Source organism: Frieseomelitta varia, unplaced genomic scaffold, assembly GCF_011392965.1.
Source record: "Frieseomelitta varia isolate USP_RPSP 00005682 unplaced genomic scaffold, Fvar_1.2 scaffold_480, whole genome shotgun sequence".
NCBI lineage: Eukaryota > Metazoa > Arthropoda > Insecta > Hymenoptera > Apidae > Frieseomelitta > Frieseomelitta varia.
In genome coordinates this window covers 217961-244315 of record NW_025110235.1, presented here as the reverse complement: position 1 = coordinate 244315, position 26355 = coordinate 217961, and the positions used below count along the sequence as shown (strand labels likewise).

At 31.0% G+C, this 26355-nt stretch overlaps 1 protein-coding gene across 4 annotated transcripts in view; it reads left to right on the top strand.

The window, feature by feature from the left end:
* Positions 1-26271, top strand: part of LOC122532886 (proton-coupled amino acid transporter 1) — a 31355-nt gene extending 5084 nt beyond the window's left edge. Inside the window, exons 1-12 of one of the 4 annotated variants that reach the window (XM_043662043.1) lie at positions 4617-4656; positions 4972-5009; positions 12603-12679; positions 16286-16402; positions 20525-20675; positions 21499-21626; positions 21824-21908; positions 22570-22842; positions 23178-23356; positions 23880-23912; positions 24226-24398; positions 24623-26271. In XM_043662043.1, coding sequence (XP_043517978.1) covers positions 4632-4656; positions 4972-5009; positions 12603-12679; positions 16286-16402; positions 20525-20675; positions 21499-21626; positions 21824-21908; positions 22570-22842; positions 23178-23356; positions 23880-23912; positions 24226-24398; positions 24623-24864 — 1521 coding nt within the window. In that variant the 5' untranslated portion in view covers positions 4617-4631 and the 3' untranslated portion in view covers positions 24865-26271. Of the gene's footprint in view, positions 1-4616; positions 4657-4971; positions 5010-12602; positions 12680-16285; positions 16403-20524; positions 20676-21498; positions 21627-21823; positions 21909-22569; positions 22843-23177; positions 23357-23879; positions 23913-24225; positions 24399-24622 lie in introns of those variants that run through there. The other 3 variants (XM_043662045.1, XM_043662044.1, XM_043662046.1) reach the window with 3 other exon arrangements.
* Positions 26272-26355: the final 84 nt, after the last annotated feature.

Genomic DNA, 26355 nt, shown 5'->3' with positions numbered 1-26355 from the left:
AATATGATATAATATAATATATAATATAATATAGAATTAAAGAGATCTCGTTAATAACAATTGAAATTTGAAATTCTCAATCGAGAGTCAAAATTTACTTGTATGCTCAAACGATCGTAAAAGAGATCCAACTAGATCCAACGAAGAGTTAGAAAAGTGAATGTTGTTTCTAATGTTTAGTAAGCCGTAAAATTTGTCCGCGGCTCGCTTTGCAACGTGGAAAATTTGTTCTTTTTTTTACTTATCGCCGTATTAACATTCAAGGCTCTCTCATAATAACTTCCTGTTGCCTTTTGGAGTGCTTGATACTCCGCTTGATCGGATAATGTGTGAGATAACGTGTGAGATTCAGTCGTAATGGTGAAATAATCGTGACGAAGTAACGAGTTTAACTAGATAAAGTGTATCACGGTGCTATCCTAATTTCTTATCGGTCTCTTGTTTCTGAAACTTGCATCGGTCAATGTCCATGGATGTACAATAATATCTTTTTTCGGACAGTCTCGACTCTCTGATTACAAAAAGTAAGAAATCGGTAATTTTCCTCTCGACGGCCTACAACTATTGGTAGATATCGTGCTACGAATTCTGTTATCAAATTGATATTCGGTGTGCTTATCCATAAAAAAATCTTCGTCACGATATTGATGCCATTCTACATGGTTCTATCTGTAATACGATTAGTGATTTATCTAAGAACGTAAAAAACTGTATTCAAATTAAATTATTACAATTAAATTGTTTATCTTCAATTTTAAACTACGCTAACCAAAGTTGATAAGTTTTCATCACTAATTAAATCAATACATCAGTTTTCACAATTGTAGGAGTTACTGCAATAAGGAGTTACCTCGTTTTCAGATAATTTTAATAGTAACAAACAAAAGAGCAATTAAAAATCACGCGTTACTTCAAATGTACTACAAAATGAGCTGATATTTATATTAATACTTTTAGTTGAAGCTACCAGTTTAATTGAAGAATCATATTTCTTTAAATAAGTTTTCAACTTTAGTTGAGGAATCATACTTTTTTAAATGAGTTTTCAACTTTAGTTGAAGAATCATACTTTTTTAAATCAGTTTTCAACTTTAGTTGAAGAATCATATTTCTTTAAATGAATTTTCAACTTTAGTTAAAGAATCATATTTTTTAAAATGAGTTTTCAACTTTAGCTGAAGAATCATATTTCTTTAAATGAGTTTTCAACTTTAGCTGAAGAATCATATTTCTTTAAATGAGTTTTCAACTTTAGCTGAAGAATCATATTTCTTTAAATGAGTTTTCAACTTTAGCTGAAGAATCATATTTCTTTAAATGAGTTTTCAACTTTAGCTGAAGAATCATATTTCTTTAAATGAGTTTTCAACTTTAGCTGAAGAATCATATTTCTTTAAACGAGTTTTTAACTTCAGCTGAAGAATCATACTTTTTTAAATGAGTTTTCAATTTTAGTTGAAGAATCATATTTCTTTAAACGAGTTTTCAACTTTAGTTGAAGAATCATATTTCTTTAAACGAGTTTTCAACTTTAGTTGAAGAATCATATTTTTTTAAATGAAATATGTGACAAACGATGTGTAAAATGTGAAGGTGTCTCCTTCTTCTTGCATATCCTTCAATTGTTAAATTAAATTAAATGAAATAAAGATTAAATCATTGCTTCAGCCTCCACTGAAGTTGGTCGTTTTTCTAGTTTAATCGATACAGAAGGAGTTTTTTTCTGAACTTCGTCCTCGAAATCCTATCGTAGTCGATCGTAACGAGGCAGTGATGCAATTGATTCGGTTCGCGCTCGATGAAAACGTGTATTTAGTACGCGAACGAGCGAAAATAGGAATGTTGCCTCTGCTTCGAAAGCATCTTTAATGGAATTCCTCTGTCTGAGTAACTGGGTCGGTCAATGCTGGTGTTTCATTCCTCTCCTGTTTCCTTCACGTTCTGTTATTACGTTCACTCTCCGGATGTTTCCTATCAATGATGGAAAGTGCGTTGCAATTCGTTCGTCAGAGGAAATCCACAGATGTTTTCACATCGTCTTATTAAATCAGATTTGAATCTCTCTCAGTAGCTTCATTATTTTCCATTTTATTTTTCTTTACAGACTCTCTCCGAAGATTTTTAAATATTTTAAGTCGACAATGGATATTAAACTAAACTATTATAAATTATTTATAAGCAATGAACGAAAATCATTTGTCTCTAGTAATCGTGGAATAAGTTAATAAATTCAGATGTAAATGTGAAACAAGTAACAGATGTCACGTATTCTTCGTTGAATTTATATCTAATAAATCATAATTGATAAATAGATAGATAGTACTGCGACAACGTTTCTTTGATTATGGTGGATTTTGATGACTTAGTATAGATGATTGTCATCGTTCCTTCCTAAGAGAAAATTTTTTTAGATCAACAAGATCGATAAGCTAACTGACTGATTACTTAACAATTTGATTATTTTAATGTTATCTTTAAAGTACTTCCCTTTCGAATTTTCTTTTCGTTCAATTTCGTAATCAACCACGAGCCACATTAATAAACAGCAGAGAGAAGCGACCAACATTTTAAATACCATCTTTCAAATTTACCTTAAAATTTACTATTCGATTGTGTCATTTTTCTGTCGCAAATGAACTCGTAAGATGTAAGTCAGTTTGCTTTTTTGAGAATCGGAACGTTAATCGTGTGCTTGCGTAATGAAATTGAGAAATTGATAAAAAGTGGAGTTGATTAGTAGTTGACCTGTTCTCACTTCATCACGTTTATAAGCTGATGGTCGGATACATTCTTTGACGATTAGTATCAAAGAATGTTTGAATTGCTAAGAAAAAAAAAGAAAATCCATCGTCGTGGTAAATTAACTTTCAATGTGATGGAATCTGCAATTACAGAAATAAAGAAGGGTAGATTATACGGCAAGTAGAATTTACTGTTGTGATTATCGATTCTGTGAATCAACTTTGGCAGATTTCTTTAGGAACAGCTGACAATATATTCTCAGGAATATTATAACATTTCCTGTTGCGTATCATATCCGCTGTGTCGAGCATGTCGGTATTCAATTTATATACAGTCGTTGTTAAATTTCTTTCATTTCATTTTCTTTTATTAGCCATGATTAGTAGTGATTATAAAAAATTTCTGCATGTACGTATAATACATAATGATTAACATATAATATATGTGTAATATAGATACACATATATTTACATTATACATGTATATTTATATATTGCATCGGTTTTTCTTGGACGAAATATTCTCGCAATATTGAGTGAAATTGCATAACATTTTTTTCGACGTAAATAGGTAACATTCTTAATGGCTGGGCAATTTTTTAAAAATCTTATCGTTTCAGTAACAAGAGTGATTTACGATCCGACGCATCTAATGCGTAGTATGATTTAAGATAGCCGAATACTGCGCAAACGTTGGACAAATACTCGTGCCCGCCAATGATCAATGTAAATAGTTATATACGGTGTTTCATAAACGGCATATGTATTTCGTATGCGTCGCGCCGCTTTTGATCTTAAAATAACATGATTTTCTAAAAGAGCATCTTGTTTTATTCTTGGTTCTAAAATTTTCTTGCGTTTTGTTGCAAGGAACGCAACTCGCAGCTCAATCGCAATTAAACGTGACAGTAGATATGCTTTCCCTTTATAACTAATGCTCGCCAAAGAATATTCACAAAAATTTGTTGGAAATTGTTATCAAGAGGATAATGATGTAGTAGTTCGCTTTAAATTGAAAACTTAGTGAAGTCTAGTGAAATATGAGACTTGTGAATACTATCATACATCTCTGTTGAATAATCAAAAAATTGAAAAAAAAAAAAAAATATAGGCAATCAAATTAACTTGCGATATTGTAAGCGTTATTGAACTTAATAAAAAAGAACTTTCTCGCTTAACGCAATTTAAAATTAATTTATACAATAGTATAAATTCAATAAAAAGTCACTCGCCAGTAAATCAAAATCAATAAAAAAATTTATTTTGCCAATTCAGAGCCATTCAGAGCTAACAATAAAAAAAAAAAAAACGCTATTCCTATCAATTTAAAGTTTCTAAATTTTGAATGAAATGAACTCCATCGATTTAAAGTTACGAAGAGCTTTTTAACAATCCTAAGTTAATGAGAGACGAACCACCTAGCAGTTTTGATGATTTAACAACTGCAATTGAAAACGTAAACGCTGCATGCAACACGGAGATCAAGTATATTTAGGAGAGGACGAGAGTCGTCTTCAACATTCAACAAAATGTTAATTAAAAACACCTATGTACGCGTTGGGTGTGCATTAAGAGCATGGATGGATCAAAGTCAGGCCAATAGGAAGGCTAATTCTAGCCAGAGAAAGAGAAAGAGAGAGATGTTCTGGCTCGGGGCGACGCGTTTCTTCCTGGTTGCACGTGGTGCAAACGCGAATTCTTGATGTTCGACGGGGCGCCACGTTATCGAACTTGCCCCGCGTGTCATTGCAACGGAAGTTCGACAAATTACATATCCGACGTCGGTTATTTTTGTGTTTATTGGGCGCCATTTGTACAGGCGCTGTTATTGGACATATACGGGATGGGTTATTTAAAAGAAAGACTTTGTCGGTATTTGTGCCTCTCGCAATGGATTATAACGACGGCGATGAAGGTGAATTTAAAATAAACCCTCGTTGTTTCCTTCTCAGCTACTTTCACTATTTTTTTCTCTTTTTTTTTTCTTTTTATCGAACATTTAAAACAATTGAGATTTGTCGGTATTTGTGCCTCTCGCAGTGGATTATAACGACGGCGATGAAGGTGAATTTAAAATAAACTCTCGTTGTTTCCTTCTCAGCTACTTTCGCTTTTTTTTCTCTTTTTTTTCTTTTTACTGAACATTTAAAAAAATTGAGATTGATTTTTATTTATTGTGAAATAAATATGAATGTAATCCTGTTATTTTTGTCGTTTCTGCGCTCGATAGAGGGACAGGGGAAGGAAATTACCAGGCCTATTGAAATGGTGAGTTTTTTTTATTTGCTGTAGTATATATAATACAATGCGAGTAATTTTAATATGTAGAGAAGTTGACAAATTTTTATTCAGCATTTTACAAAAGTAACATTCTGTTTCTGCCCTCCTCGTTAAAAAAAGTACATATTTTCTTTTTCGAAAGCATCGTTGCGAAACCAAACGTTAGACAAGAGTGGTGAAACGTGGGAAATTATCGAGTTCGAAAATTATACGTTCTAATAATAGCGTTCTAGAAATGTCTGTAATGACATAACGAAGTAAGTGATGGATCTATTATATGACTCGTTTTTGAACTATCGGTTCAATTTAAAAGCAAGTTGAATTGTATTGAAAAAAATTACGATCAAGTCAAAGATCACGTAACTATACCAAGCATCATAATCGTGTCAAGAATCGCATTAAAGAGGTAATTGATTTAAAAGCATAATTCCCTTTGCCCTTTTGCCATCCTAATCAGCTGTACACGCTGCTATGAATCGAAGAATGAGCCACTAATTTGCAATTGGCATTCATCTGCTTCCTATTATTATCGTACCTTTTTGTACGCGTTCAATTCCTTTCTATTTGCTGCATTTCGCGATTAATCTTGTTTTTATTATATTTTTCTATGTAAGTCTCTGTACAGAATATATCTTTAGTACTCTTTCTATAGTACTATATCTTTAGTACTCTTTCTATAGTACTATATCTTTAGTACTTTAATATCTTTGTTTAGAAAATATCTTTAGTAATCATGATTTTAAGGATTGAATTATTTTGGACTTTGGCAGAAATTTGTTGTTTTTTCCAATTACTAATAACAGGAGAATATCTTTTTTGATGTGTTTTTTTAAGATAAACATAATGCACCGAACTTTGAGATTAGTCTTGTTATAGTGTCTTTCAATGCTATTGCAAGTTGTATTATTTTTCTAATCTGGTAATAAATACAATAGCACGCAAAAGAAAGTTTAAAATAGAAACAGTGTAAATGCTAAAATACATTCTTTGCCATCTTAATTAACAGTAATATATTCTGAAATATATTTTATTATAAATTTATATTTTCGTTGCTCTTGTTAATATAATTTTGTTATATATAACTGTTATATATAAGGTATGTTTTCTTGTCATTCATCTCTTAAACTCTCTCATGTTCCTTGTATGGTAATTTTCAATTTTTGTGAAACACCTACGTGTAAAAGTTTTTCACGTTAGTAAGTGTTTAAATATCTCTGTGAATCACTGTGTGGTGCCTATACTGTATTTATATACGTGATATCATTTTCAAGGTGAGACAAGAATGAAACTGTGAATGACATCTTGACAAATTTTTTTATCTTTCTCTCCTCTCAGAAAATTCTCTCCTCTCAATGATAAAAAAAAAAAAGATACTCCAGAAAGCCAATGCTGAAGAATAAATGGAGTGGAACCGACGAGGAAAAACGAGAAATCTCCTCTCAAAGGAGGTCGATTCTTTAGGTATTCGCGTTGAATAACTCTTTATTGTCATCAGTTTAAACAAACGCACATCATTTTCTTTTGTCTGCGTTGTTCCATTTACACTGGTAATCGAGAGATAACCGTTAATTGGTCTTTGCGATTCAGATTATACTCGTAAGTCATACCTGGAGGAAACGTGTTTTCAAAACAGATACAGATTTAAAACATAGATGCAACGATTTGGCAAATGTTATTCGAAATTAAAAAATTTTACTAGGAGAGTTTCAGATTTGACAATGTTATTCGAGATGATTTTCGTTGAGAACGATATGAGTGAATTTTTGTATAGAATGGTTCATCAAAGTCAAACTGTATCCAGAGCTTTTTCTTCGAATTAAAGATCCTGTCGTTTGTAGAATTTTTCGCTTGAAACAATTCTAGGCCAAGCTGAACTTCAACGGAAAGATCAACAGATATATCTTCGAACGTTAAGATAGAAAATGAGAACTTTATAATTTGTAGAATCGTTGAGAATCATCAGCTTAAGATAATTGTACGTAAAATTAAATTTTAAAAATTTTACTTCCAAGATTCATATATTAAAATTAAAAACAATTGACAATTAATATTTCTTTATATTTTTTTGATACTTATTTTTGCAAATACGCAACTACGTTTCATTATTGCACTTCTTACTTTATTATTAACTACGCCCTGTTTTCTTCAAATTTATTCTTCCAACAAATTAGTATCTGACGAATTATTTTAAGGTCAACAGAATCTTTGCTTTTTCATCTTTGATCTCTTTAGACGTTTTTAAATATCTATATATAACGAACGAAAGATACCAAATGGATTTTTATGATCCCTGGAGTATAATATTTTTAAATGTTTAATCAATATTTATGTATTGAACTACGATAATCGTAAGACCATGACGAGCGTTCTTTTAGTAAATGCATTGTGCAATAAAATTAATCCGATCGTCAGATAAGAGGATATTTATTAATTCGTAACGTATGAATCGTTCATCTTCTTCTTGTTTTTACTTTTCATACGAGTAGATTTTATCGATCATATAAATTAGATTCGTTAATATTTTATTTATCAATCATATACATATAACACTTTATACACATTTCAAGAAATTTCAATAATTATAAAATAATACAAAATACGACGTAACGCTACGTTAAAATATACTCTTGTCAATTTTACGACAAAAAGCAGCCACTCCTATCATGATTTTCCATTAAAATTGAGCAATTTCCGATAGGCTAAACGAGTACGAGGTTCTATAGATAAGAGGACGTAACAAACAAAGTTTTCGAATATCACTAAATCGTTTCTTTGTGCAAGGCCGAGAATTTCGTAACGAGGAAGCTCTCAATTTACATCAGGTGTCATTCAATCGAGTGAAAAAGGGCTACCATCATTTTAGGTGTCCAACTGATTCGACAATAATTACGACCTACGCTCACTGTACTTTAACAGGTTAAACGCTTTTTGACTATAATAATTTTTCACTGAGATACAGCCGGTTAGAATGTTTTTACAGTTACCACGACAGTTAAAAAGACCAACAAAAACGCGTAAAAATCGTTTCGTTTCTTATTTTTTCATTTTATTTTTACACGTGCAATTATCATCACGTGACCTGGAATACTTAGTACGTATATATATAATTACACAGCGTATGAAAATGTTTACTAGATGAGTGAAGAACAAAAGATGAAAAATTGTCGATATTTTTTAAACTGTTATAACCTTGTTAAGAAATATATTCATTACATAACAATTTGGTTTCAAACATTTTAAAGCATAAGTACATACATACTTTGATAATGTCGTGTTTGCTTCTCTTTTCAAAAATATTTTGGAGGGGGAAAGTAAAGATACTTTTGTTCCCGAAAATTGTGAAGATTCAAACGTCTCTAAGAACGTGTTGAAAAATTGTTTCCATGACTAGATTTTGATCCACCATGATCTTGAACATTACACAGTTAAATAACAAAATATTAGAATTTTTTCAACGTTTAATAAAGTGGCGAAAAAAAAATTCGTACGAGTTTCAAAGATTGTTTCAAAATAAAGACATCAATCAATTTTTAATCTCATCGTTTGAATGTTAAAAATGTGTTTATCGTGCCGCGACAGAACAAATGCACATTTTCTGGGAGTCGGGAAGGAAATGGAAATGTCGATTGCATAATCATCTGTCTGTCGGCTGTGGGACAGACGATTATGTATCTTAATGTGCCATGACGTACAGAAACAAAACTAGTGAAGAACCAGTTGAAAGAGAATTATGCATGCGTCGGTCTTTTGCTCGTGTCATCAATCATTGAGTCAACTTCAGACAGATAAAGCACAGTAATTGCATGTTAATGTAATAATTAAACTTTTCTTCACGAAACACTTAGTAGTTGTTGAGCAATTGAATCACGCTGAGGGATGCTGATGATATAAAACCATCTTGAATTGAGAATAGTACTTATCTCTTTCATTTTCCTTTGCCTCCTTTGTTATCTGCATTTTTCCAACCAACATCTGAGCTTAGCATTTATTTGATTGAATTAAAATTATTTTTAGATGAAGTTATGTTTATTAAAATTATAAAATAACTTGGGATTTAGAGAATTATGCAGCTGATTGGAATGTTGAAGTATTTGGAATATTTTTTTGGAAGATACTTGAAGAGATAATTGAAATGAATATGATGGTGTCGTGAAAATTTCAAATCTTATTACTATTTATCAATATTTAATTGTTTTAAGTTGCTTATTGTCATTCATTTTTATAACAGCAATTAAATAATATAATTTTTAGTTTAATTTTCACTTTAAGAAGTGAAAGAATTCCTCCAAAAAATTTATTTAGGTAACGATAAATTTATTACAATTGTATGAAGAGAAATTCCATAATGATTAGTTAACTTATATTGCTTTGCACATAGTTATTATCGTGCAAGAATTGTTGTGGAACAAACAAACAATTAGGCATGCTATCAAATGTCGTGCATAAAAATGATGAAGTGCATGCAATTTTTAAAATAGACATTATATAATATATAAGCATGGTTTGATATAAGAAACGGCGTTGTATAAACAAACTTATTAACAAAGATATGTCTTGTGTTGTTAGTTGTTGTATGTGTTGAAAATCAAGTTGATAACTAAGTGATCAGCCAATTAACAACTATAATAAAAAAACTTAGCACAATTTCGTTTGAAATCGTTTTATACATAATTATATATGTGTGTGAAAAAACTTATTTCTTAAGATTTATATGAAGAAACGAATTTTCTATTTATTTACTTTTTTAAACATTAAAAAAGGAATATTTTTCTCCTTTTTTCAAACAGAAGTTTTAGAGATCTATAATTTGTAATAATGAATAATTATTTCTAGTTTTGCTCAGTTTTGCTAAATCTAATCATCTTAATTATCTGAACCCTTTTTTTTTTACATCAAACTTAATTTTATTTAATTCTTCTTTACTTCTTCTTTATTAAAGAGAAGACATCTATATACGTATAATGTATGCCATAACTTATTACAATTTTCCTTGTTTCATTTTTATTCGTTTACTTTTTATTACACAACTATATTCATTTCTGATATTCCGTCATCATTGAATCATTCGCGTCGTTAGACCGAATAAATCTCGATCGTACTTGTAACTAATGCTGATTGTTACATTGCTATAAAAATATACAGTCGTCCATGCGTCGAGCATTACCATGCGAAGCCAGCTACAAATTCCATCAACTCGTGATCCAAGATCCACGTGAATTATCGAGGAATCGACGGATCAATCAGTTTGATTGCTGCTGGCGCGCGTAGTTTACACGTGGTGCGTGTTTATCACGCGTGTTTCTCGCGGTTCAACGTTTTTCTCATCGGCCACGAAGTTCAATCTGCACGCGAGCACGCACGGCTATTACTTAAGAAGTCAATCAATGACACACGCTCTGGCTTGGCCCTGCGATTGGCACATCTCGCGATGCGAACACGTCCGTTTCGTGGCGAAACCCTCGGCGAATGGAATATTACCCGACACTCTTTTAATAGATATTAATTCTTACATTATCTTTAGATCCTCTCTTATTCCTTTCAGATTCAATTTTAATTTATTTTGAATATTGAACGTTACTGGAACATTAGTCCCTCTATTATCTTGGGACCGTTTCCCATTTTTCACTTCAAATTTTAATTCTTTCGAGTGTTTTTTTTTTTTTCATATCCGGAATAAAAATGTTATATTTAAATATTGAACTTAAAATATTAAAATATTAAATTTAAATATTAAACTTAAAACTTGTGGTCGTGAAATAAGTTTGGTACTTCAAGTGCAATGTGAAATTTACTATTTTCTATGGTGAATGTTTGAGATTAGAACAGTTTGGTTAACTCGTTCCTTCGAGTAGCTGAAAATTCAATATAAGTGGGATAGAAAATTTAAAGGAGGAGAGCAAAGATTTTATTTTGTAAAATTCTATAAAGTGCTGTTTCAAAGACCTGGTGAATTTATGTTTTAATTGGTCTTGCTAATCACTGGAAAATCAAGGATTTTAGATTGAAAGGGTTGACGTTTCGTAGTTATACAGATACAACCTTCTTATATTCTTCTCAGAATTGTAAAACAAGTAGCACAAGAAAACAAAGTACGATTAATGGAACTCCTTCTCATTTCTTCATGCAATAATTCATGATATAATTTATTCTTTGCGATATACTTATTCTTTATTTATTATTATATTCTACGCCTGTAATATTCATCATTTGTAGTTGATAACAATTATTTATCAAACGATGCTTGACAAAGTGACAGTCGAGTCCAGTGTTTTATTCTTCCACGAGAGTACTTGCGGGAGAGATCGCAATTGGTCCAAGCTTCAATCGACCTAAACGGCAAAAATCCTTGTTACATTGTCCACTGATTGCATGTCGGTCGATCGTAGAAGCGGCTTGTTAACCTAAGCGTGGAATAGTACCAGAGAAAACCGAAGGAAGCCGGTGGACAGATGTTTGGTCACGTTTTCGTGGGAAATCGTATTGTTCGATCAGTATCTTCCCATTGAACTTTGCGCGACCTCGGCTCGATCGGCGGGTCGTCGAAGAAAAGCGCCGGTCACATCGCAATTTCAACCTTAATTAACGGATCGTTTTTGATCATTTTTATCTCGCGAATAAAAAAAAATTGAACTTTTCTCTGAGAAAGACACTATCCGAGGTCATTTATGATTTTTAAAAAAAGTTGTATAAACTGATAAGAGATACGTTTTTTTTTTTTTTTTAGAATAGTAAGAAGCACGATAAAACATCCTTGAAGATATTTTATTTAGCAAGGAAAAGCTTTTTTCTATTTTCTCTTTTTAAATAAATTTTTCAATCTTTCTTTTATTTCTGCAAGTTTTGATATATCAAAGCTTTATTAAAAAAAAAAAACACTTTTTTTTATTATTATGCATGCAAAATTTGTAGAAAAGAATGGATTTCTTTGCGCACAAATTGATTAGAATTTATCGTAACACATTGACTCAAGAATACACGTATGTTTTTCTTTTTTACGTAACATTTTTCTCAGTTTTCTTGCTACAAAATGAGTGAATAAAAAAGTTTATGTGACAGGAATAGTTACGTCCCCTGCTACTAGTAGTCAATTCTTTTGCCATTTATTCGCGATACTGTTCCTGGTAACTTGAAATTAATGGATTGAGAATTAGTTGCTTAGATCAGAATTTCGAGAGTTCCTGTTAATCATGTTTTGGAACTTTTAAAAATATCGCAGTCAACTAACAAGTAACATAATCTTCGTTGGTCTGTAACCTGTTTTAAAAATAAAAATCAAAAGTGATGGATTCTGTAATGAATTTAATGTAATAATAAAAATGCAATATAATTTCATAATTATCAAAGTAATTACGTTATTTTATGAAAGGTGGCGACAAATGAACAAACAATATTAATAAAAAATATTTTATCAATTGACTGAAATTGATAAAACATTTTAAATAAGTTGAATAAGTAAAATATTTTTGATAAGTTTCAGTCAAATTTCAGTCAGAATCAAGACGATAACGATGTAATTTCATAATGATCGATTGACTGTAGAATTTGATTTGGATTTTCAACATTTTCCATTTATGATTGCAGATGGAAATGCACAAAAATCCCAATACGAGGAAGAATTCGTTGCGAGGTGACGAGATGACGTTAAAGGAACCTCACAGGTAGGTACATAAATATCTGTCATACTTGCAACAAAATATTCATCAGATTTTATTTTGAAGACGTCTAGATTGTCTGCGTTCAAAATTAACACATGTTAAACCGCGTTATTCGATGCTACTCATTCATCACGCCTTTAATTTAATTACTTCTGATATCAAGTTGATTTGATAACATTATTGCAGCATCGTAGATTACAGCATTCTTACCTGACCGCGAATTGTTCTGTAACATTCACGCATTGCTAATTAGAAATTTATTGCTTGTGTCACGTACGCAATCGTTTCTTTTATTTACGATTGTATTGGTTCGAGATAGGAGCGTTTTTATAAATTTCTATTTCCAGCGATTAGCTCGTTGCTTTGTGATTTTTCCTTTATGAATAAACTTAATAATTTTAATGAATTAAAATTAATTAATTAATTTTTCGAAATCTTGGTACTGATGATAAACTCAAGTAATCGTCCAATTTCAAATGAGAACAAATAATGTGAAATAACTTAGTAATTTTACTTTACGAAGAAATTATTTGCATTAATTTTTTACAAAATATTTTCATCAATTTAATACGCTTGCAAGCTTTCGTCTTTTTTTGCCTTTTCATACTCGTATCGAAAATTTCTACTTGTTTAATCGATATCGCAACAACAAATTTTCAATGTCAATCTCAGTTTTTCGTACCTTTTGTCACTCCAATTGATATCATCAGGAAGAAACTTTTAAGCACCTTCTATTCTAATCTTTCAGTTTGGACATGTTTTTTACATTATTTTTGTAATCTTTCAATTTTAATGCAATGTCATATATGCCATATATATTCGCGGTTTACAAGAATTTATGCGACAAATAAGTTTTATCCAGTTCATCGTTACCCAAAATAGTCAGTAGAATGGATTGGTTAGCACTGAACGGTCAAATTGCGAAATTAGCAGGTTTTGCATACGTGTTCCTGTTTCAATGGCAAGATCGGAGCCAAAAATGACGTAGTTCGTTGGCATCCACTGATATTTCTTCGATCTAACATCGAAAGATGAAACCTCCGTGATATTCGATATAATTTTTATCCGTGAATTTATATTTCTACCTAATAGAAACCATCAACTAACGATTTAATAAATATCAAACCTTTCGTTTCAATCTTTAATCGTGTTAACTCTTATTGCAAAGTCTATAGCGCGAAGGTTTACAAGGTAGACTTAAATTCAACATTTATTATACGTAAATTAAACGTATATTTATTTTTAAAATTATTTAAAAACTTTAATTTGCAAGTATATAGTGTGATCAACTCCATTTTTCGGCAATTGTGTTCCTAAATTGTTTTACACGATCAATTAATTATACTACTTCATTAATAAATTAATTACTATTAACGACGTAAATAATAGCAAATTTCGAATTTAAAAAATAACGTTCGCAGTATCATTGCCTTTCTGTTTTTTTTTTTTAAATTTATATAGTTAATCAGCGTAGCTTTTAAACAATTAATATTAAATTTATCCTATCTTTTATAATCGTAACATAATTTCTACGACATAACTGCTTTATTTATTAATTCCCTCATATATCAATTGATTAGTAAATATTCATTTATTCAAGCACCTGTTAAATTAATCAGTTATCTTTCATTACATGAATTTCTCAACTATTACAGTCAACTATTAACATTTTTTTTTTTTTAATTTAGATCCCATAATAACCTTTGTAAATTAATTCTAATTCTCTTGAAATTTTTTTGTATTTTTAGTATTCAAGGAAGGGCATTCTTACACACAGTATAGGTGTCAAAAATGGTGAAGTTAGTTTAATTCTAGGAGTTGTTTCATCGAACACCGAATGTCGTGTAGGTTTTAAAAAGAAAATCAGCCACGTCGCTCGAATAAGAATTATAAATAACGAGTGATAAATGTTGATGTTGTCCGCGTCATCCTCGTCTGGTGTCCAATACGAAAAGTTTAAAATATTTGTTCAGACTTATAAAAAGGTATTTCCAAGAGTTCTACAGGGGAATTACCTTGGAATGTTAATGTCAGTCTATGCACACAAGATACTTTTTCACTGATGACTCGACTTGTTACGGTTTCTACGATTGACCATGGTGCATTTTCCAAGACATTTACTAACACAAATGCGTTTTCTTCACTAAATGAAATTGTCCAATTGTTTATTTTTCTTCATGAAAATTTTACAAGCTGTAATTCCCATTTATTACATTAAAAACATTTGTTTCTCTTTATAAAAATTTTACAAGCTGCAAAATTAAAAGTATAATATTAATAAAATTTTATTACTATTTCAATATAATTTTATTATTATTATTTCTATTATTCGTAGTTTTTGTTCATTAGTCCCTCATCTTAAAATTTTCAAATTGTAACTTTTCATTTGCAAATTTATGTACAAGCTTTTTACAAATTTTAACTCACTCGTTGTTCGATCTCTTCGGTTAAAAAATTTGTTCCATTTATTATTGTTCGATTTGCAAATGTTATCTCAGTGTGCTCTCGTGCGGTTATGTCTGATACCCAGCAATTTCGAAAATAATTGTTAACCGTTATTCAACTTCGATTACAATTCGAGTGAAAGTAGAACGTGCGTTCTAGCGTCGGCGAGTCTACGATAGAAGTCGTACGCTATGACTGAGAAACTGGTTCGACGTTCATGGGAAAAGTTACGCGTGTTGAAGCAGACTTGCTGGCACTGTATTCTGGTTGCACTTGTTGTGACTGCTCTCGGGTTTCTTCAACGACAATAAAAAGAAAAGATGAAGAAACGTTCGACAATTAGAAGTTTTATTGGCAATCCGGTTTTTACGTAATCTGCGTGCAATCTCGCGAATTCTTGTGAATGGAAGATTCGTCGTATAATGATCGCGACATATCGTGCAGAAAATTGTTAACTGTAGAAACGAATTCTATACTTAGTCTTATGATCAGTAAGAGGATTTCGTAATTTTGATCTGTATAACATTCCAGATCGGAATCTGTCTTAGGATCATTTGCTTTTTAATATGAAGTAAAGTAAAAATAACATTTGCACTATCATTGGCATACACTAGCATCAGCAATATTAAGATATTAACGTAATTGTTATTCACGTAATAAATTTGAAGAAATATAAAAAAACACTGAATTTCATTGAATTGTTCATATAGAAGAAAATGCTTTGTAAATGCAACGTAAAAATAATTAATCCCTTGCCTGATATTGATATTAATGATCAGAAATTGATTTTTGGACAGTTTCAAATTTATTACAGCTTTTTAAAATTGGAAACATAAGTAAAGCACAGAGAAATTTTCTTTTTAATAGTTCGTCCCAACGTTTTTTTTTTAATTTAATAACTCTCTTATTCGATAACTATATTTAATTTTCAAAAGTTCATTTTGACATTTACATTCGTTCGCGTGACTAAAAAAATGACCCCTAATTTAGTAATTTCGTTATTCGATAATAGAAACTCAGTTCTTAAAAATTTATTTCGTTTTGCACCATTCGAAATTCATTTTAATATTTTTTCATTCGTACTATTCAAAAATGTGTCTGACTCAATGTTATTATTCGATGATATGCTACAGTTACTTATTTGACATTTGTTTCTCTCTTCAGAAATGGCAGCACATACGGAGCCTTCCAATCGAAGGACCCCATTCTGGCGGTGGAAAAGGGCGCTGAAATGGAAGGCGGAAGCGACGAGCATGGGATTTCCGTTCACCATCCGACCTCGTGAGTTCGCTTACCCTGATTTTTACCTCTCGACTTTTTTTTTTTTTTATCACGTTTCAAGACGTCCTTCCACCGATTATTTATGGTATGACTTTCAAATGAACCACCAGCCAAGTGAAAATGCCCACGATACACTCCAGTACATTCCCCGTGCTCAGAAAGAAAGAATGCGTTTTCCTTTTGTGTTCACGTGTGCGTGGATGCGTGTATGTGTACGCCTTTGCGCAGATATGTTACACAACCGCAAGATAGGTTCCGCTTTTGCGGTTTTCACTCGCACATTACTGCGCGACTATTGCCATCTTCTGTTACCTATAAATTATTATATTATGCTTTATAATTATCCTCGTATGGCACGCTTATGGTACGAAATTGAAGTACAAATTAAAAGTCTATTGTCAAAAGACTATTTCATTTGTAATTCATTTTCACAGTAGATCGTAATTCAGTATTAATAACATAATTTTATTAATTTTTGCATCTCCCAGACTGTGGGAAATAAGGTAAGGAATTTTAAGGTGAATTGGAAATATAAAGTAAATAATAATTTTAACGCTGCTCGCTAAATAAATAAAAATAGATATAAATATGAAACAAACGTAAAATAAAAATAAATATAAAACTTGTATCAGAAAAGTTCAAAGGCACGTAATACAATATGGAACGCGAGCTTTGATTCATTATTTATTATATTTGACAAAAAATAATGATATATCGAAAAACGCATCGTTGCATCGTGATTTATAAAATTCCTATGCATTAATCATTTCGATGGTAGTTGTAGTGTTAAATTATCTACTTCATTTCAAGGTCTCAAACATTTCCTCTTCTCAAACCGATTATCTTCGTTAGCTACGGAAACTTGAAGAAATAACGTTTCACGTTTTTATTAACCTCATTTTTACGAGAGAAGTGCACTTCTTTGTTCATATTTCCGACGGAATTCTCATAATTAGAACGTTCGGGGAACAACAGATGATTCTGTTCCTCCTGCAATAACCGATCATGGAATTCATTCTCACACGCGTTAGTCAGAGGACGAAAACAATTTACAAGATAATCGCTGTTTTCCTGTACGTCATTATTTTCTGGGAAGGCCCACGTGAATTTAACACATTCTTGCGGTTGAATCTATTTATTAAGTCTATCGAAGATGAATAGGATAAAGTTTTACGATTGATACTTGTTTGAGAAACTTCTCAATGCAGTTGCATAATTCTTTGGAAAAAAAAAGTAGCGTGGTGAATTGAGTTACAACAGTAATTAATTATGATGAACAATTGAAGTGGAAAATTCAAGGTATTAATCACGAATAGTATAAACATAACACGTGAAAGTAAAGGCATAACTTATTCAAAAGTATTCAAATGCTTTTCGTAAAATTTTAGAGAGATGCTTTCAAAAAATTTGTATGCGTCGTACTATATGAAATATTTTGGAATTTCATTAACGATTCAACGAAAGAAGGCAATTATGATTATATTAGTTATACTAGATCATGTGAATATCTCAGTATTTCGTTTTTTTATTTAAGTATCTTTTAATTAAACTCAATATTTATAGTTTATTTCCATTTTATTTTTTAAACTGTCTGCTTCATTTGATATCGTAAATTCTTTTTAACAAGTAACTTGCATAATTGTACTATTTTCTTATTCTGGGAAAATCTGTTACTCTTGTACCACCCCTCGTGCATTACTCTACACGCAGTCATACGTTAAATCATGTCCAACGACATAAATATATTCAACCCGTCTGATTCGTCTTTCCTCTCAATCTTGCGTTACGAGCTGAACGAAATTTTCCACTCTTTTAATTGTAACTTTATTGTTGGCACAGACATATTACACGGACGTGTTCCTTCCGTCGGCGTTACATTGAATCATGTGTATTACAGTCACGTACGAGGCTAATTTCCTTAATTCGCGAGCACGCGCAACATTAATGCAAATCACGATGTGAAACAATTTATAAGGAAGTAAATGGCGAGCAGGATGATGCGCACCGCCTTTCTGAAAGTCCAGGGTCTTGATCAAGATTCTCGATCAATCAACTTAAATAATCCTCTTTTGTCAATCCTCTTAAACAGCACAATAATAAATGAACATACACATACATTTGGCTTTCGAACCTAATAGATTTCTAATTCATCTGAACGCAAAGATCAATATAGACAAGAGATGAAGTTAAGATAAGATGAAAGAAAAGATAAAGTTAATTATATTAATAATATAATTAATAATTGAACATGGATAGAAGATAAAATAGAGTGTTGTGAAGAATTAAACTTTGTAATCTTTTCACATTAAGTTTATTATATGTTATATGTAATGTTATATTGAACATTAAACATGATATATATTCCTTCAAACAAGGAATCGAATTCTGAAAATTAAACCTATTGATGAGAAAACATGTAATACGATAGAAAGCTAAATGTATTTAATATTTATATGGAAAGTTACAAATTAGTCATTTTAGATATTCTGATACATATATATATATATATATATATATATATATATATATATATATATATATATTCTGATGATGTTGATATATATAGAAAATAGATGGAAAACATTTTACCTATGATTATTTCATCTAAGGTGGATCGAGGTTTCGGTAGGCAGCACCTTGGCTTAATTGGTATATTTGCATATATAACGTGATTAACGAGCAACATCAGGCCTCGACTTTTCCTTCGAACCGCAAAAGCCGAAGCCCAATCTCGAAATAAATATGTTGGCATAAGTCCTCATTGGTTCGCGTAATTTCCACATTTAACTTTTCATTTGGAAAATCACTGTTGTCGTAACGTATTAATAGCGTTTTAATCGATTGCATAATTCGTCTCATCGGAGAGTCTTTTTGAAATTCCACACAGGAAAAAAAGAAAAAAAAAAGAAATAGTCTGCGAACGAAGGCTATCGTATTTCTTACATCTCATTTTTTATGCAAACATTGAAAATATACATAAGGAATTAAAAGTGTACATAAAGAATATCATTTTGCAAGTATCTTACAATATACTTTCTTAGTTTTCAATCATGGATTTCATTTATTTTCTGTTGTCGTTATTACTCTCTGTTTCGTCCCATTGAAGACATGGATTGTATAAAAAAATAATTTCTCTAAATAAAAATATTTAATTATTACACTCTTTTTTTAGTTATAGTTTTTATAAATTAATTAATAGAATCTCCATTTATTTTCTTATTGTTATTCCTCCTTCAACTTGATTATTTAAATAAGCATCAGTTAGACGAAGAATAACTTTTTATGAATAAAAATATTCGCATTTTTTTAGTTGAATTAATTACAATGGTTTCCATTTATTTTCTATTCCAGTTTCTATTCTATTCTCATTTATTCGAATCGTACTCGTTGAGCAATTAACGAATCAACAACGCGCAAGATGTAAGCATAAAACAGTTGATAAACGTAGACCGAGCGTTTTCAAACTCGGTCGACTAGGTTCATTCGCCGGCGATTTTAAATTAGCCTCGCGCAACGAGACACGGGAATGCTTAGAAAATCTGTCAACTATATATAACAGCTAACCACTTTTGTTGATGCTGTTTAACATGTTTACTACTGATCAAATTTCCGCTGTATCGTGATTAGTTTCTAACTAATTTATTTTTCTATAACTATAAAACGTGTTCATAAACTATTGAAAAAAGAACTTGCGAAAGTTCTTACACTTTTAATTAATTTATTTTTGATATCTGATAATGAAGAATAGTGATTTTAACATTAAGCATCAAAACAGTGGCATTTGATGAACGAATCTAAATAATTAATCATTGTCATTCTCTTTTGTCCATCTGTTCTGATTTCACAACATAGACACAGACAAATTTTTATCAAATATTTCAACACATCAAATTTTCTCCAAAACACTGAATGAACATGAAATGTGAAGAGAGAATTAATTTTTCAAATAAAATTCCATTTTAAAATAGGAAATTCTAATAAATACGAATGAATAAAGTTCAGCACTTTATTCACATATATATGTACATAGTTGTTGAAGTATTTGGAACATCTTCAGTCTGTAGAAAGAATTTATTTAGCTTTTAACACAGAAGATTATTTATATCGAACGAATAATTACAGGTATTTAGAAACAATGATGCACCTGTTCAAAGGTAACGTCGGCTCTGGCATATTTGCGTTAGGGGATGCTTTCAAGCATGCCGGATTGTTGCTGGCTCCGCCGCTTACTATGTTCCTCGGGATTATTTGTGTTCATGCTCAGCATATTCTTGTACGTATAAATCATCGTTCTCTCTACTATTTGTATAATAGATAATTATGGTGGTACATAATATTTTAATTTTTTCGAGATACTGCATATTTTCTTCAATGTTTGTTGGGCCAAATTGTGTCTACGAGAATTTATAAAATTTGATTATAAAATTTTTACAGAAATGTATAAACATTCGTGTGAGCGTTAAAAATGTATAAAAACGTTTCTATTCGATATTCTGCATATAATATGTAAGATATCCAAAGTAAAGTATTTATTATACAATTTCTCGCAAATATATGTACTTGAACATTTATAGAAACTTTTTATACATACGTTACCTCATATAATACATTTTGAAATTTTTTTAACGATAATGAGACTTAACTATGACGATTGGTAAAATTTGAAAGAAATTTAAATGTATGTAATGTAGAATTTATAAGATATTTAATACAAATGTGTGTTATCATAGATATCACAAAATTATTTAAACAGTTATTATTTCAGTGGGGCCATATTTAACGCTTATTGTATGCTTCAGATCACTATTCATGCTGTGTACTAATTTTTCTACTAATTACACATATGTCGCAATAAATATTTTATAACTTCTATATATAAAATTGATTTCAAATTTTATCAGTATAATTACGTCGTATCTTAACGTTAATGAAATTACAAAATATTTTCTATAACACGCATAATATTATACACAAAATTCGTGAAGTGAAATTACTGTAGTAAATAAAACAAGTTTCTATTTATATTCCTATATTTCTTCAATTACGTTCATAAAACATTCAAGGTACATAGCAATCTAGACGTTGTGTGTTTGCAGATTAAGTGTAACGAAGAGGTGACCCGTCGCGTTAATAATTCGAGTGCCACAACTGGATTTGCTGGTACTGTGGAATTGTGCTTCGCCACCGGTCCACTGGCACTCCGAAAATATTCTGTGTTTATGAGGTACGTGTATATGTGATATGAAGATCATAAAATAGGAACATCATCGACTATTCGTTCTAGCGCCGCGCCAAACTCTGATCTCGAATCATTTGCTCGAAACTGAAAAATTAAAAGAAAGATCGGTTACGATTAGTTACACGTCTCGTTATCCACGTTTCCCATCTGTCCTCATCATTTCATTCGTCGTTTTGTTTCAGACAATTGGTTAATGTATTTTTATGTATCACGCAACTCGGATTTTGCTGCGTTTATTTTGTTTTCATTGCGAAGAATATGAAGCAGGTGAGCCCAATTCTTAATCCTCCTTTTATGATTTTTTATTTATTAACTCTTTGAATATTGAATACTTTGGCCATGTTTCTCGTACTGTTATAAAATCAATTAAATATTATATATATGTATTGATATTAATTCACTATTTTGATTTTTTTTTGTTATATAAAATCGTCCACATAAAATTGTCTTTTTCTACTTAAAAGTAAAACCTGAATCGTTAGTGACCTGTAATGGCGCGATTTCGCTGGACATATTTATTTTTTTTTCTAGCAAAATCTATACGCCTGTTTTCTCATTCAGTTGCAGTATTTAAAGACAAATATCATTATTATAATAACATTTGTAATTATATTATAATACAAAAGACTTGACAAACATTATTATTATAATATTATAAACAATGTATTTTTGTAATGTATAATATTATAAATAATGTGTATAAATAAATATTATATTTTGTATTATTTATATTGGTAGTGATAATGTAAGATTATTATATTATTAGTGATAATAGTATATTAATAATAGTAAAATAATAGTATATTAATAGTGATAATATTAATGGTAATAGTATATTATTAATAGTAAAATAGTAGTATATTAATAGTGATAATATACTATGATAAGTAGTGAGGTAACTTTCACGAAAACAATTTCTTTTTGGCAGGTGTTGGACGTATACGGGATCGAGATGGACGTTCATCAACACATGGCTGTGATCCTGATTCCGATAATGCTGAGCACGTGGATCAGGAACTTGAAGTACCTGGTGCCCATCTCGTCGTTGGCGAATTTTCTGGTCATCGCTGGCTACGTTGCTACCATGTACATCATGTCTTACGATCTGCCGCCGATCCACGAGAGGCGGTACATCGCCGATTGGCACGAGTTGCCTCTGTTCTTTGGCACTGTGATATATTCTTTCGAGGGTATCACTTTGGTAAGCGTTTCACACGCGCTTCCTTGGCATTTATGTAACGCCTTTATTATCTCTTTTCAACAAGAAACAATCTAACAAGAAAATGGTACGCTGCTCACTTTGAGGTTGTCAACTTCGATTAATTACCTTCATTTTCGAAACCGAGACGTTTCTAAAGGTTTTTGCTGAAAGTAATTTTAGAAAGTTTTGCTGGTAACAATGTTTCTCATTGTGAGCTTTTTGAACGAGCGTTTAAGATTCAGTTTCTTAGTTGTAATTGCAGCTATCAATGAGATGAGATATATTTTGCTTGTTTTAGCAAAAGTATTTTAGGTTTTGTATTTTTGTATCTTTAGGTTCTGCCACTGAAAAACGAAATGAAGAAACCGAGCAATTTCAATAAGCCACTTGGAGTTTTGAATGTCGGAATGGTGATCGTCGGTGGGATGTTCGTCGCGATGGGTTTTGTGTCGTATTTAAAATACGGCGATGAGGTGGCTGGATCTGTTACGTTAAATCTCGAATCGAAAGAAGTGTAAGTATAAACTTCATGTTCCTATTTGGTTGTTATAATTATTGCTTGGTTTTTAAGAACTTCTTTCATTAGGTAGCTATTTCTTCAGTATTGTCAGTACTTTATGTTAATCACTCGCTAAGTTTTGTTGCGCACAATGATCAAACGTTATTTATTAATATCAATCAACTTTCTCATCTTTATAAATTTATAAATTTCGTGTAGAATAGACAAGCAATATTTCCCCTTTGAAACAAATTAGGCAAGTGATTAGCAGATTTTTCTTTCACCGCATATGAAAAGAAAGCACGTACAGTGAAGAACATAATTGTACCACTAGTGACGAAAAATTGTCAATACTTGAACTGTTGTAACTTTGTAAAAAAAAAATTATATAATGAATTAAGAATTATCTAAGAAATTCTATCAGACAAAATGATAGCGAAAAATAGCGAGAGAGAAAATATTTAAAAAAAACAAAAAAAAAAAAACGGCATAATTAAGAAAGTACTGTTTGTAACGTAATTTTCTGTTGCATACGAAGGGTGGATGGAAAAAGCGTCGTCAAGCATTCAAGGTTTCTATCATTCATAGGTTTTCCAGAAGTGTTGTGTTGTTTTATAAAGATACTAGATCGTTTGTTACATTATTGTGACGTCGTGTTCCTTCTTTTGCCAACACGCAATAATTAATTAGTCATACAATAGATCTTTTCTTTTTGTATTTTTGTCGTGTACTCGCCTAAATTTGCATGTTACAAATACAGATTTAACATAACTAAAATAAAGTTCTAGTCATGATAAAACTGATGAACAAGTTCGTTGCTTCTAACAGCAATGAATTAAAGACAGATGATTCAGATACTCACAGGGTGTTATTGTGTTTTACAGCTTACCCCAGTGCATACAGGTTGCCATCTCGTTGAGCATACTATTCACGTATGCGTTGCAATTCTACGTTCCCATTGCGATTATTTGGCCGAAGATCGTCAACCGTTTTGGCCCTTTCAAATGGCCTGTCTTATCCGAGACTATTTTCCGCTCCGCCATGTGTTTCTTAACGTGTAAGTATCATATTAAATTAATTTCAAAAATGAACGAAATTTTATGTTAAAATCACGATCAATTTGTCTTATACGATTCGATGAAAACATTTTTGAACATCAATTTTCATTTCTTTTTGATTCTATTCGTGAAAATATAAATTCCGATAAACATCGATGATCGATGTTTCTCAAAATATATGAAAATATAACATCAATCTGATCAATTTTTGTTTTTATTACAGTTGTCCTAGCCGAGGCGATACCTCAATTGGGTCTTTTCATATCGCTGGTTGGCGCAGTAAGCAGCACCGCTCTGGCATTGATATTTCCACCGCTCATCGAGATGGTTGTATGCTGGCAAAACGCGTCGTTGGGTTTCTTCACCATATCGAAAGACATCGTGATAGTACTAATCGGCCTTCTGGGCTTCGTTACTGGAACCTATGAGAGCCTTACCTCGATCATTCAAGCGTTTAGCACGTAACTAGGCTAGCTCGTTGTATAAATCGTTGTTAATATACTTTTTACTTGTACGTATATAATATATACGCGATACTAATGGATCATGACATCTACCCGATTATGTAGGGAATGATTATTCGTTTGGATAAAATTACTCTCCTTTTCGTTTTTGTTTCATTGAATTATTTAGGTTAATTTTATTAACGGTAATATTATTTATTAGCTTAGCACCATATGTTTCGTATACGAGTCGTCGCGCGTTACGCTCATTGATTCTTCGAGTTCTCCGTTTAATACATTTTTCACGTTACGTTATGTCGCATTCCGGATTCGGAGAAGGAGACTTTGTCGTCTGTGATCCGTGTTTAAATGCGAATATGTTCCTGATTCTACGAACAGGATAACAAATCTCGAATACACGGAGGGATTGCAGTTATCAATTTCTGTGTTCATCTTATTGTTCGCGTTGTTACATAACATCGAGTATAACACAATTTCACAGTTGTGTACTTTTCAACGAGATAATCTTGAAGAGATTTTGCAACTTTGTTGTTGAAGGATAAAGCTCTGAGAAATTGGTAATTTCGATCGAATATCGTGCATGGATGTGTAGTTGATCATAAAAGTGTACGACCACATTGAAATAGTATATATCTCAGTGAAAAAGAAATATATTTTTAACAGCTATCCATTACTCTATCCATTATACAGTGATATTAATCTAATAGTTTGAAAGTATTTTTTAAATACTCTTTCAAAGTTTTATATTTTAGTTTTTGACAAGAAGATTGAAGCAATTGCTTTTATTTGTAATTATGAGAGAAAATATATATGTTGAGAAAATTTCTGAATTTACACATCATTTGTTAATTAATGGCCAACGTAATAATTTAAAGAAAATAATTAAAAATTAATTTAGTCACGTTCATAAAATATTTTGGATATTTTTATGATCAATTATATATCGCGTGAAACGTGTCTAATATATCATCGCCTATGTTATGTATGAATAATAGTCGTTTGTGTCCTGAACGTGACGTAAATTTAGATTTATATATGTGATAGATGTAATAGACTATTTGATTAGATGTATGAATTTTCTGTAAAAAAAAGAAGAAAAAATGAAAAACTGACTGTTACCGCGATTATACATACATAATAATATACAGTATACATAACTCATGCGACAAGAAAGAAATCGAAATGATGTACAAAAGAAAAATGTTGGCCGGTAATCGTTGTAGAATATATTATTATATATTATAATGAAAATGATCATACTCGACGATCATGTGATATAAAAAGACAATGGTGTAGATTTTATTCGAAAACGTGCAAGTGATTTCTCGTCGATGGAATGTTGCATGGCTTTTAACTTTTAATTGATATTTTTGGGCCAATATATAACAAGTTAATTAATTTTCAAGTATTTAATTATTTAGAAATTAAACTAAAAATTGAGCATTATCGGATCATTAGAATTAATACAATTAGAATTTATTATTCATTAGAA